Source organism: Aulonocara stuartgranti (genome assembly GCF_965226115.1).
Source record: "Aulonocara stuartgranti genome assembly, chromosome: 23".
Taxonomy (NCBI): Eukaryota; Metazoa; Chordata; class Actinopteri; order Cichliformes; family Cichlidae; genus Aulonocara; species Aulonocara stuartgranti.
In genome coordinates, this window is record NC_138958.1 from 12,850,476 (window position 1) to 12,864,437 (window position 13,962).

Below are 13,962 nucleotides of genomic sequence, written 5' to 3' on the forward strand. Positions count from 1 at the left end.
GACGCCGATTACGTGCGTCTACCTTAAATACCTTTACATTACATAATCAAAACAGAAAAAGGTGACCTCTAGTGACCACATAAGGTATTAACCCAAGAATGGCTCCTACATTTCCCATTGTCTTCCTCTGTTTTAGTGTGTTCCCTGGTCTGATATTTTGTTAGAAGTTAGTTTTCATGTACCGGTCTCTTGTTTTACTGTGAAAGTTTTCTTCAATTCCCTGTGTGGTTTTGCTTCCCCTTGAGTGATTATCCTGTGTGTCTTCACCTCGTTGTAATTCTTTCGCCCATTTTCCCTCATTCCAATCAATAGACCAAGGGCCATAAATAGACTTCCTCTTTGTACTGTTATGTTCCTGTGTGTGTGTGTGTGTGTGTGTGTGTGTGTGTGTGTGTGTGTGTGTGTGTTTTCTTCTGTGCTGTCCTGTTCACCTTTTGTTTAAATTCTCTGGCTCCTCGTATTTGCCTTGCTGTCTACACTGTCTATTTTCTCTTGTATTTGGACTTTTTGTTACCTTGTGGATTTTACTATCAGCTTTCTGTTGGAATCCTCCTGCGTTCAGCATTTTGGGTCCTTAAGTCTACACTGTGCACAGCATCACTCTGAAAGGCACACCCTAATCAGCTCAGCTGATCAGCCAGGATTGTGACTTTGTGGCCTAACTCAACTAACGCTATGCTCAATTTGTTGTTTTCAGTGAGTTGTAATTTATTCTAAAGACTTGCAGAAGTATTGTACTTCCCACATACCTAAGCTACAGGATATGTTACTATGTTACTACTACGTTTTAATATTGTAATCTGATCTGTAGCAGGTTGCTTCATTGATATTCCTATTTACAGCTAATGAGACTGTGGCTGAGAAGAAAAAGAACAACTTCAGGTGACCTTTGGCATTAAGAAAATTCCACCATTACTTTTTCAGCCTTCGTTACCTGCTCAGTTGGCTCTGACACGCCGCTAAAGCCAGTGAAGTAATTGGTGGAAAATGTGTCAGAGTTGGTTAAAGCTCGTTGACAAATTTCTTAGTGCACTAAAAAGACTCTGGGACGTCTGTCTGCAAAGGATTTCATTGAAATGGAGGGGAACAGTTGCAACCCGTCAGCTCTACTTCTCTCCCGCTCTAGCTGTGTTTACAGTTATTGGACAGGAGCATTGCTCTTGGCTGAAGCACTGTCTGTAATTGGATGTCTGTGGCAAGGGTCACTGCTGTTCAGAGAGACAGGCAAGGGGGAGCGAAGTCTGGGCAGCTGGGATTGACTAGTGCTGTATCAGGAGGATGAATTCAGGGGCCAGATGAGCCCACGGGGGCACAAATGCCTTTTTGATAAGCCATCACAAAGGAAAATGAGTAGCCTCGAATAGCTCAGCAGTTAGCATGGTCCCTGTTGCTTCCTTCGTGCCTCAAGGCCCTTATCATCCACCTCGCCACAAACCATTAACCTAAAGTGCATCACTAAAGTAACAGCTCTGTATGTTGGTCGGTTGAATAGAAACTGCCACGGGTGCTTGTAATGCACCCGTGGCATTACAAGCACTCTAGAATAGACCCACTGCAAAATGTACTTGTAAATGCCTATCAATGTAGCAAATTGCTACAGTTTTGAGACACAAAAACAAATGACATTAGACAATGTAAGGTGCTTCAGAGTGTCTTGTTCTTTTGGACCACATGTTGCTCATGTACAGTCACCTGCAGGAAATCTATACAGAAAAGCTGCCTCTGCACTACAGAGGCAGGTGTTTTAGCTTTATTTCTAATAAACACTGCAATCACGCTCATACATATTTTTGGAGGTTTTTTTGTGTACCGCTTCACAGCTTAAACACTGCACCAGTGTGCTTTTTGTGCTCATTGAATAGAACAGGTCAACCATTATCACAGGGGAGCAGCGCTGCTCTCTCTGTCCTACAGCCTCCACAGTCAGAGAAGCGCGGCCCATTGGTTTATCTAAAGAGTCTTTGAGATTGCATCAGGACTTTCAAAGAGCTCCCATCATATGCAGTTAAGTCATTGTGTGAGATCACAAGGTTTGATGGGGATTTTTAGACAAGGTGAACCCTGCTCCTCTCTGTGGTATATTGTGGTGTCTTTTTCATGTGCCCCGTGTCCCCTCATGATGTGCTTGTGATCGGGAAATAGGTATTGCTCCGTAGAAAGGGATTCACTCATGCAGAGGTGACCTCAGGCTGTCTGACAGCGATAACAGCCAGACAGGCTCATTTTTCCCACAAGCAATATGTGATTATAGTGTAGTTTAAATGAAAAGCATGTGGTATTAACAGAAACCGAGCAGTGTAGTCAAAGAACTGAATTCTCACATTACAAATCAATATAAACACCAAATGGCCCTACATCTGTGCAGCTGAATGCTGCGTTACTGTCCAGTCTGGAGGTGCTTCAGAGCACTGACAGACCTGTTCTATTCCATGCCTTCTCTGTGGTTCATCAACATATGAGGATGCTGACCTCTGCACAAAATAGGTAGCATTAACCACTTTGCATCTTTTTGCACAATATTATTTCCAGTAGCTGTCGGGGTGCATATTGACAGCTACACTAAACGTTTTGTGTATTTGGCTTGCTAATAAAACCTGTGAGAGCTTCCATTTTAATCAACAAATTCAACACAGATCATCGGCTGCTTTTGCCTTTGTTTAATCAGGACAGAATTTCATGCAGCAGATCTACCACGGCTTGATTGCAAACTGTCATGTGCAAAAACCTAAATTGATGAGAAAGGACTGGACTTAGGAAACTCTTTATTAATATATGGAAAATAAGGTGAAAGGCATTCTATGGAGCACTGAAAAGGAACTATTTTCTTTGGCTCTGGCTCTACTCTGGCAGCTGCAGCTGCAGTTCAACCCCAAGATTGAGAGCGCCACATGGTGATCTAAATCTTGGAAGGGACCACTGGTGAGCTGGGGGGCCAACAGGAAAACAGACTAATAGGTTATTGAAATATGTTGAGCCTGAAGTCAGAGTTTTCAGTGTCTTGAAGGTGGTGCTTTTCATCTGATTAGGTCACCACAGTAACTAGCAGTGTCTGGCGATGGTAGACAAGAAAAGAAAAAGACAGTTCCTTTCAGGTGCATGAAAATGAAGAATGTTTGGTTAGGAAACTAAGAATGTTACTACTGCAAAATGCTTACACCTTCTAGAGAAAAGACATTCACCATACTGAAAGTTTAGAGATGTGATACCAGTACTACAGAAGATGCTTTCTTCTGTAGATCTTTTACTTATTTACTTATTATCAGAAAAAAGAAAATTATAAATTCTAAACTTAATATATATTATCTAAAATCTTTTTAGTAAATCTTATATTATTTTCATCTTTTCTTCACAGTTCCCCCACTTTTGCTACTGATGCGTAAATAATGATAATCACTCAAAAATGACAATGACCATTATGACTCAGTTGAGAAACTTTGAAACTGTTTTTTTGTTACACTTAAAATGCAGAATGTCTTAAAATCATGAAAGTGCTGAAGTGCCTATAAAGTCTTAATATTCTTCAGTCCAAGTACTTATTTGCCATTTCTGCAAGCATATTCACTGGAAACCTCATAATTTAGTTTGAGCAGCAGACATGGTACACTGACTGCAGTTTTCACACAGGCACTTACACATATAAACCCAGATCCTACGAAGTAGAGACACTGTATAAAACAGGTAAAAACAGAACACAATGATTTACAAATCTCATAACCCCATATTGTATTTATAAGAGGACATATAAAACAAAGAAACAAAAAAAAAAGCTTAAATTGACAAAATGTACCCTTTTAGGATAAAAACAAAACCCATCTCGGTAGAGAGAAATGCATCCAGACGCTTTTGAACAGAACAGGAAATAGATGGTAGCTGTCTCATTTCAATCAGTAGATGAACTGGCAAATATTTATATTGCATTGACTCACATGCGCACACGCGCGCACACACACCTGATGTTCGTGTCGATCGAGATAGGCTCCGATCGACACTGACAGGAGGTGGAGAAGCATGCTCTGAGAGCTGGCTTGTTTAAGCACAGTTATGTTAGCGACTATTTGCTGTAGGCAGTGAAGGTGAAATGGTTCTAGGTGATTCTTTTGATCTCCCACACTCTCTTGTTTGTCTTTTTGCCTAGTAAATGATACTATAGGCTGCTGCTGGCGACGACAGAACCCAAACAGCTAAAATAATCAGTCATTTTGTTGGTTTTCTTGATGCTGATAGCCAGCCCAGACTCACTGCAGGCATGGGCAAACTGGTTGATGAGCTGCTGAAGGTCAGTGTCACCTCTCTGAGTTGCATCATCAGAGGAAGATAATTCTCTGATGAGAACTTTAAAAGCCTTGGCCTTCAGCAGACAACCATATATGACTACCGTAGTGACCCGTAAAGGCAGCTAAACATAAGAAAATGAAAAAGAAAACAAAGTTGTGGGCAGCTGCAGTGATCATCAGATACTCATTCTGAACCCAAATGGTCATCTCAGTTCCTTGAGATCCTCTAAGAAGAGGTCATGTCCAGGTTAACTGAAAATACACACAGCAAAGAGACAGGTAACCTTTTGTCTCACTGACAATCAGACTTGCACGGTTAACCTTGCCATTTCATATAAGCATCTGTGTGCTTTATACACATAAAACCACACGTAAGCCAAATATAATGTTTATCGTCATAATAATTGCATTTGAATGAACTGTCATCATTTTGTCTTTAATCCTAATATAAAGATTAACACAGATAATATAGCAGCTGTATGTTTATGTTTTTTTTCCAGGCTGATTTGGCCCAAACTTTTTCTCTTTAGGCTGTCAGAGTGAGAGCAACATCTGCTCTCAATGATATTTTAATGATATGTTCTCTTATTTTTTAGTCTTAATTAGTCCTTTTCTGCTTTGATGAAGACTGATGGCTGGCACGCATAATATACATGCAGTTTTTGTCCTCCAAAGTGATCCGTGGCACAGAGTGAGGATGAACAGATCTCTGGCCCTCGGAGCTGCCATGTGTCCATATAGGACATGGTAGACATCCAAACACGAGCCATCTGCAGTTCAGGAGTCATCTAAGGACACATTTTAATTAAGGAGACTAATTCAGGGGTGAGAAGCAGAAACATACATGGCAGCAGTCACCACCAATGCTTCATCCAGGGGACTACATTTCAGTCATTACATTCAGAAGAAAGCTGGCCTTTAAAAATGTCACCATGTGAAGCCATTTCTGTTTCAATAAACAACTTTGGACTAATTAGATGTGTGCATGCAGCCGAGGACTTTTTAGATTGTTCCGTTGTACGCAATGTGCATGTCTCGGAGCATCTGCTAGCTTTAGCGTGCAGGAAGACAAGCCTTCACCTGCAGGCTGATGTGTCCTTGATCAAGACGCTGAATTTTTAACGGCTCTGAGCGGCTGTGCAGCTCTGACCTCCCTGTGCTGCAGGCTGAGTGAAGACAGAGTAAGTTGTGGAGCTCAGCAAAGTGTCACACATCAATAAGACTGGATTTTGCAATAATTTGGTTTTCTTTATATGAGGAGTTGGACTGTCTGTGGCTGCCAAAGGTCAAAATATGTCTCTCACAAAGAGAGGTGATAATAAAGAGAAGAAAAATCCCTGTAAGATAAAGGTCTTTTATTACTTTTTCAAACCTAGCTTTAGTGCCAGGATTTTTTTAATGCCATTTTTGGTAATATATTTTTTTAAAGGAGAAATTTGAGAGAATAAACCAGGATAATATAAATGGAAGCTATGACTTCATGTGACATTACACGATGCTTTACACTTATTGAAGCAAATTGCTGTTTGCTTCAGTAAGAGTGAAAGGTATATAGTAGAAAATAATAAAAGTAGTAAACAACATTTCTTGACTTCTTTTTCTGTGTGTACTGGAGCTTACGTTCCTGCTAAACTAACAGCTTCCATTGAATCATGCAACAATAGCAAAATAATAGAAGACACACACTGATGGGAACAATGAATACATTTTAAGATGATGACAACAACTACAAAAACACTGCCAACCAGCTCCTTCTCCAAGGCAAGAGACAAATTACACAAGAGTTGGTGGACAGAGGGAGCATTTGGTGAGACTCCAAATAATTTTCCTTAAAATGGTCATATTGGTGGAGGTTGAGCTCTGTGACTTTTCTGAGTGGCTAACTATATTTATCTCAACAAAAGAAAACAAGTGAAGCATAGATCTAGTCCAGGACAATTCATACTATCCTGTTAATTCAAATGGCTAATCTAGGGCACATCTGCAAGCCACTTGACAACCCACCTGTCCCCCTGCTCCTCCTTTATTGCTGTTTCTGACTTTCTGTATATGCCCTGATCAGAGACAGGCCCCCACATGCAGGTTACTGCAGCCCGTAAATCTTTTTATTCCAATAATCCTGACTGAAGTGCTGATCATTGCAACTAACTTGCTCTTCTCTTGTTTTGTACAGGCTGGGATTCCCCATGATGATAATGACATGCATGATCGGCATGTGCTACCTGCTGGCCACGCACATCGGACTGGGATGGAACATGTGAACTGTACCTGCTGCACAGAAATCCAAAGAAACTGTGTGACCACTCCTCCAAGAGTCTGAGTTCACTGTAACGTGATGTGTAACCTGACTGCTCAGTTTACCGGCATTATATGAAGCATTGCAGCCATATTTTTCAAAGCACGGAAAAGTGGTGTCTTTGAGTAAAGTGTAGACCATCAGGGACCAGATTTATCTGAGCTTTGACCAAAATGCAAGAAATTTCTGAAACAAAAATGTCACCAGTCCATTATGGTGTACATGGTGCTATGGCTTCACAGGGTAAAATAACTAGTGTAAGCATTTGAAGGTGTGCTCGCTGATGTCAGACTGTCCGTTCTTTTGGAAACAGACAAAAAAGAAACAAAAAAAGAAAAAAGTGGCCTGTTTAGAAAACCAATCACGAACATTACACCAGTGGTTTACCAAACTTCTGTTTATATTTACAACAAGATCCAGTGAAAGGGATTTTCTAATGGTTTGTGTCAAAGGCAGCATCAATTTAACTGCAAAGAACCGATGAGACAAGAAAGCAGTTGTAGACTGTGGTCGAAGCATTGTATACCACCTAGTGGATTGTGTACATGTAAACTCACTGATTTATTTCAGCAATCATATTCATCATGTAAATGCTCTCAATGCACTGAACAGCATCTTCTTACTTTATCTGTTTTTCTGTATGCGTTGTACAGCCCAACATCCTGAACAGCCAAAAGGAGAACGAAAAAATAAATCGAGGAATAAATTTGCGTGTAAGAATTTATATTTATTACAGATGCTCATCAGGGAAACACAGACTTTAGACACTATTGAAAAACTTTAGACTCGTCTATTCTGCAGCCAGAGGTCAAAAGACCTTCCAGGAATGGTGATGCTATTTTCCAGAGGATTGACTGTTGATCCCTAATCTGGAACCTAACCAGCTCCAAAAGGTACTATGGCGATATAGTCTGGTAAGTGAACCACCTACTTAGCAGAGTAAACCCTGAAGTTCCTTGGATAAGCCCAAAACCTGCACAAGCCAGTGTACTCCTAGTGTCGGTCCCAAGCCCAGATAAATGGGATCCGGGACAGAATCTTTGCCAAGTCAAACGTGCAGCTCATGAAGAATGTGATTCCCTAATCAATCGTTAGTTGATCAGGGTGCCACCGCAAACTGCTACTGTTTGCTGAACACAAAGAGGAGAGGGTGAAGATTCGTGGATGTAGTTAAGAGAACATGCAGATGATTGGTGTGACAGAGGAGGATGCTAGGGATAGGGTGAGATAGAAGCAGATGCTCAGATGTGCAGATGTGGCGACACCTGAAAAGAAGCAGCTGAATGAAGAAGAGGAAGGGTTTTGGTACAGTAGAAAACAAACTGCGTTTCTTGTTTCTGTGTGGGAAATGCTTTCTGGCTCTTCAGTTAGACTGACTCTCTCGAGCTACATTCACAGCTCTACTTTCACCGTTTACCAGCAGTGAGAGAGTAAAACTGACTCTTGTTTTTCCTTTAATGAGTCAGGCTCCAGGCCAGCAAAACTCCAGCAGCACAGATCGATGTACAGCATGCAGTTCCTGTAGGACTGCTGTTCCATATTAACACTTTTTACTCCCAGGGGAACGTGAAGTGGGGGACACCTCAGCTGGTTAGAGTCACTGGAAATATGTAGCATCCACTTTGTTGCCCCTGTCGAACTGTGCTCAGGATCACGGGTAGTTAATTAAAGACCTCAGAGAGCTCTATCATTATACATTAATGTATTTAATGTGTTTCAGGATTTAGAGTCATCTATAGCTGGAGGCTCAACCTGCTTTTTTCATCTCCACTAAACTTTAAAACCTCTCTTTCTCTGACACACACAGTCACACGCTGTCAAGAGTGTTTTTAGCATGGGATGACAATGACAGCCCGTCTGCCAGCAGATCTACCAGGATCTGAAATACTTCACTATTTACTCAGTGGATCACCCTGATTTTTTTTCCTTTAAACAGAGAGTTGTGGTTGCCAGATGATGAAAAAAAATTTGTAAAAGTGATCCCTCATTCATCTAATTTGTCCCTTGTGGAGGTGACTCTTGGTATCCCTTCCCAGGCACTTCAACCTGCACTCACACCTTCCCTCAGGTGATCGATACTGCAAAACATCCAAAATCCCAAAGGGGGATCTCTGAGCCAGCAAGCTCTTGTTTTTGGTTGAATTTTGCACCCTGTCATGTCTACTGAGTTTTTAGTGCTTTCCTCTCATGTCTTCTGTGTTCCCCCATCTCTGTCTTCATGTTGGCATTAGGTCTTCATCTCACACTTCTGGCAAACGCTGTTACAAGGTTACGTCCTGTTTTACTCTGAAAGTTAGTTTCCTCACGCATCTTGTTTTTGTTTTACTTCCTGCTTTTTTCCCTTCTGATCTCATCAGTGTTACTAGTTTAATTTCACATGTGCTTTTTACTTATCCATTTCTCATTTTGCAATAAGCCCTCTGGGTGTTTATAATCTCTGTTTCTTAGTCCAGTTTGGACTTTTTGACTGTTTTATTACAGAATTAAGCTTCATAGGTCATACACAAAACAAAGATTTTTCTTCAGCACCGACAAACATTTAAGTTTTCTTTTAATGACTGAGGTCTCTGACAACATTTGTCCAATTAGGCTGACACAGCTGCAGAGGCTTGCATCCTGGCTGACACGGAGACACTTTTTCTGTTGTTTGCTTTGCTGTTTTGCATAACTGCTGACATTTTGTTAGAGCTGGAGCTAATCCAGCTCTTCTGTGAGCCACTTATCTGGTGTTCAGTTTGGTCATTCTCAATGACAGTTGAAGCATATTTATTGTGGTCACTGACCCCAATAATATTTTCCAGAAATCCAAAGAGAGTATTACAATAAACGGACAATTTTTAAACTATTGTTATCAGACAACTACTGTGAGAATTCATGGCCTTTGCTCTCTTAGTTTTCCTCCCTGGATGTGATGTGCTCACCTTTAAACGCTCAGAAGTGACGCACAACCATGATCCTTCCTGTTTTGCCTGAACAACATTCAGATGTAAAAGCTCCTTTGATTAGACAGAGCATGGCTGCGTTAAGGAGACCTGGAGATGACATTCAAAGATCAGGATGACTTCCTATCAGAGCTGCTCACTGATGCATACGCTGAGAAATGTCTGCCATGTTTCAGGAGGTTTCCACAGAGTTCTGCACTTTTGGGCCTTTCTCCAGCTGAGCAGGCTGAGTCAGGCAGCCTGCCTGCGTGTACCAGATAAAATAAAATATTCATCTGGTTCTCCTGGGCTTCCCATATGTTAATGGACTGAACAGATAACATTCTGATAACAAAACTGTAGCAGTTTGTGATACTCATGAAAATATCAGCCCTGTTCACCTTTTCATACCTTCTTTTTCTTGGGATTGTCTGTGTCTTTCCAACCCATTGTGAAATACTTTTTTTTTTTTTTTAGCTATGCATTACTCAGGTTTAAAGCAGACATACTCTGTCAGAGTGACACTGAGAAATGCTTTGCTGACAAATGCGAAACATGAGATGAACTATGCTAAGCTAACAAGCTAATGGAGGAGTTAAGAGAAGAGTGGAAGCTGCTGCCATCTTTCACTAACCCAGCATTGATGAATGCAAGAAAAGGACGTAGTCCGCATCCTTCGGAGGACCCGGCCTTCATGGTCTACGTGGCCCGGGTCCTTCGAAGACCAAGAAAACTGGAAGTGCGAGACTGTGAAATGTGACAGTCTAGCTTTCAGATTTGCGTCACTGCTGTCTCGGTGGAGTTAAATAAACTCGGCCGTCTGCTCCTTGTTATCTAAAATATAACAGGACACTGGCGTAAATACTCGACTGTCTCACACTTCTGTTTAATCAGTTTTCTGTTTGACGTTTATTCAGCTGTGTGAAAATCCCGGAGGAACCCACCCGATGGATTAATAAAGTTTTATTTAATCTAATCTAATAATCTAATAACTTTGATCTCAGCCAAACCAATTTACTCCGGAGCAAATAAAACACTGAAAAAAGCCAAACAATTACATTTTTACGTTAAAATATATGTTAAAAGTTTATTTTGTGACCCAGAAAGATTAATAAGAGTAATATTAAAACTTAGTAGCGGCCACCATTGTTGGAAACTGGAATTGGCTGGGCCATGCTATGAATTCTGGGATATGGTGGGCCATGAAGGACACACCCGACCCATCCTTCAAATTCGGGGAAATGAAGGACGCATTTGTCGGCCACATTTGAAAGAGTCGACGAATTGGGACAGCCTTCGTGGCCTGGCTGTGATTGCCTTCAAATGCAGCCTCCGAAGGATGCAGCCTACGTTTTGGGACACAGCTATAAACTACAGCTACCATGGGGGAACCAATCTAAACAGATTATACATTAATACACACTGAGAGCAGTGCAGCAGCTGCAGACAAAGAAGCAAAGTAGTACAATAAAAAGAGCAGCAGTTTTAAAAGTGTGCACTTTAAATATTTTGGCCAATAAAACTGGAAAAGAGCTGGTACATGAAAAAAGTCTGACATATCTGAAGGTGGGAAAAAAGCTGCCTGAAAGGTAAACTGTGTGGGTTAACAGTCTTATCAATGGTACAACTCTATCATTAAAACACACAATCACTTGTGTATAGTGGTATGTTTCATCCATTTATAGACTTTTCTTTGTAGAAGTTTGATATGTCCTACATTTTTGAAATCACCATGTCAACACTGACACTCCTTAAACGTGCCACCCATATACCATGTGTGGCTGTGATAAAGCTGCTGATAACCACAGCTGAATAAATCAACCTTAACTGGAAATCTGCACCCGTGTTCTTTAACTTGAACACAACCCACTCTACCTTGCCACTCTAAACCAGTTAAACTTCCTGGAGACAACATTCACTCTTTTTAATTCCAGTAATTCATTAAATTATGTTAAAAATGTTTAAATATTTAATGTCTAAAGTAGATGCTCTATTATGATTACATATTAATGCTTATAGAACAATAAAATGAGTCTTCTAACGCTGACTCAAACTTCAGATCCTCCTACTGTCCTTGCAGAGAGGATAACAATTTTGTTGTTTTTGTTTTGTTTTTTAGCTAAAGTGGTCCTAATGTGCTTTGTACTGACTTGCAGTACAAACCTATTTTTAATTCCCTTAATGTCACACAGGTGATTCTTTACTCATGTTGCTCCAAACTCCACCCAAACAGGTGTTTTCACTTATTTTGCCCCATTTCTTTTGCCTTTCTGACTGGAGGGTGTGTCTGTTCACATTTCTTTCAATACTCTCAGTTTTGATGCACTTATTAAGCCTTTATCAGTCTTGCACAAACTTTATGACCTTGCTTAATCCCCGTAATTGCTCCACCCAACATCAACCTGAGGAGAAGACAGATAAGCCGAGTATCTCAAAAGCCCTATGTGGGTGAGCGGGGACTTGAATTTCAATCAAGCAAGCAATATATATTAATAGATGCACCAGAGATCTACAGCACAACAGTGCCAGCTCGCTGGTTGGACAGGTTCTTCACTATGACGTGTGCTGCTTGTGCCACACTGGTAGAATACACAGTTTGCTCATGGAGACGACAAAGCAGGTTGTACCAGCTGCAGTAAACAATGGATACTAGTGCACACGCTATACTGGCCTGACTCTGCAAACATTTCCAGCCATCCAGAGATTATTCTCGTTTTTGTGCTGGATGATTGATGGATCCCAGTGATCAGCATGTTAAATATACTTTGTGCGTCTCCCTCGGCTTCCTGCACATTATTTACTGTTGATCACATCACAAGCAGAGATGGATTTACTTCCTGTCACACTTTACTCAAAGTCTAAAGACCAAAGAGAGAGGCTCACTGAAGCCCCGACAATATTTTTTGCACTCGACATTTTAACTCTTGAAGCACAGGCATAGAATCAAAATTGCTGCATTGTGTGCACAGTTGATTTGTCACTTCCACAGTCTCACTGCGCTCACTGGGATGTCTCGCTGGGAGACCAGTCAAGTATAGCACAGATTTTAGACATGTTTTCATGTAGCTGGCAAAAAGAAATGCAAATAAATTCATTTTTTTCCACCCACTGCAGTACAGTAATATGAATATTATGAGTGGAGCCCTGGTGGAACAGTTTTCCCAGTCTCTGCGGAAAGGATTTTTCTTTTTATGACAAATCAATTTTTCCACTGTGGAAAAAACCCCAACAACAACAACAAAAACAATTTAAAAGCACAATTACCGCACCAGATATTAAATGTAGAAATCACACACTTATTTGATTATGTACAAGTGAGATTTGTAAATGTAAAAAACAAAAAGAAAACGCACGCATACAAAAAGAGAAGTAGGCTGTTAAAGTCAAATACAGCTTATGTTATAAAAATGAAAGGATTCACATTAACCAAGCGTGACATTTTCAATTCGTGGATCTAGAAATGATGGGATTAGATAACAACTAATTCTATTAGTTTTCACATCAGTAATGTTTGCTCACACAGCAGGATGCAGCAAAATGATAAAAGAAGTCATTACAGCCTAAATATTGGAAAGCTAATATTAGCTAGCTTTGCTGTCATCTAACAGAAATGTAGTTATTTAGGCACCAGCGTACCAAAGGGTACCAGCATGCAATGGCCCTGGTTTTGAAACTCAAAGTTTTGTGTTTCGTGAACTTTAAATTCTTTAGTATTTAGCATTTTCAGTTACAATTACAATCTGAGTGTTGATGTTGAACTTATTATTTTGTAGTTTTTAAAAAAAAATTATGTATTTTAGTGCTGTCAGAATGACGTTAACACCATAATCGCATTAACGTGGCAAATCTCTGTTAGCGAGTTAATGCAGATTGCCCTGTGCACAGTGTCAACGTGTTAGCGTGGTTAGCTCTTTAAAGCGTTAGCATCGTGCAGCCCATTGCACGGGGCGATCCGCGTTAACTCGCTAACAGAGTTTTGCCGCGTTAATGCGGTTATGGCCTTAATGTCATTTTAACGAGATTAATGCTGACAGCACTATTTATTTTTAATAGTAGCGTCTGGTTAGTCTTTGTTTCTCTTGTCTTCAAAGTTCTTAATTATCATCTTGTATCTTGTTGGCAAGTCTTACTCTCCATTATGCATTTTTTGTTTTACTCTCTGACGTGTTTTGATAGTCATTTGTGTCTTACTTTTAGTTTTACTTCCCATGTCCTCTTAAGAGATTTGATTTAGCTGTCTGTTGTTGCCCATCTTGTGTGTATATAATTATATTCTTTATTTGGTCGTCTATCAGATCATTTGTGTCTCAAGCCTGAGTGTCATACCAGTTTTATCAGAACTTCAACTAATACACAAAACAATTTGTCACTCCAATTAAGCTCGTAAACATGTTTAAAAATAAATAAATAAAAAATCTTTCCTTAACACAGGATACGTTTTTCTTTTTGAGTTATTTCACCACAATTTTCC

General features: G+C 40.3%; 1 protein-coding gene across 3 annotated transcripts in view; it reads left to right on the forward strand.

Annotated features, from left to right (window-relative positions):
• Positions 1-7,276, forward strand: part of oca2 (oculocutaneous albinism II) — a 74,786-nt gene extending 67,510 nt beyond the window's left edge. For all 3 annotated transcript variants that reach the window (XM_082523004.1, XM_082523005.1, XM_082523006.1), the window contains one exon: positions 6,448-7,276. In XM_082523004.1, coding sequence (XP_082379130.1) covers positions 6,448-6,535 — 88 coding nt within the window. In that variant the 3' untranslated portion in view covers positions 6,536-7,276. The remainder of the gene's footprint in view (positions 1-6,447) is intronic.
• Positions 7,277-13,962: the final 6,686 nt, after the last annotated feature.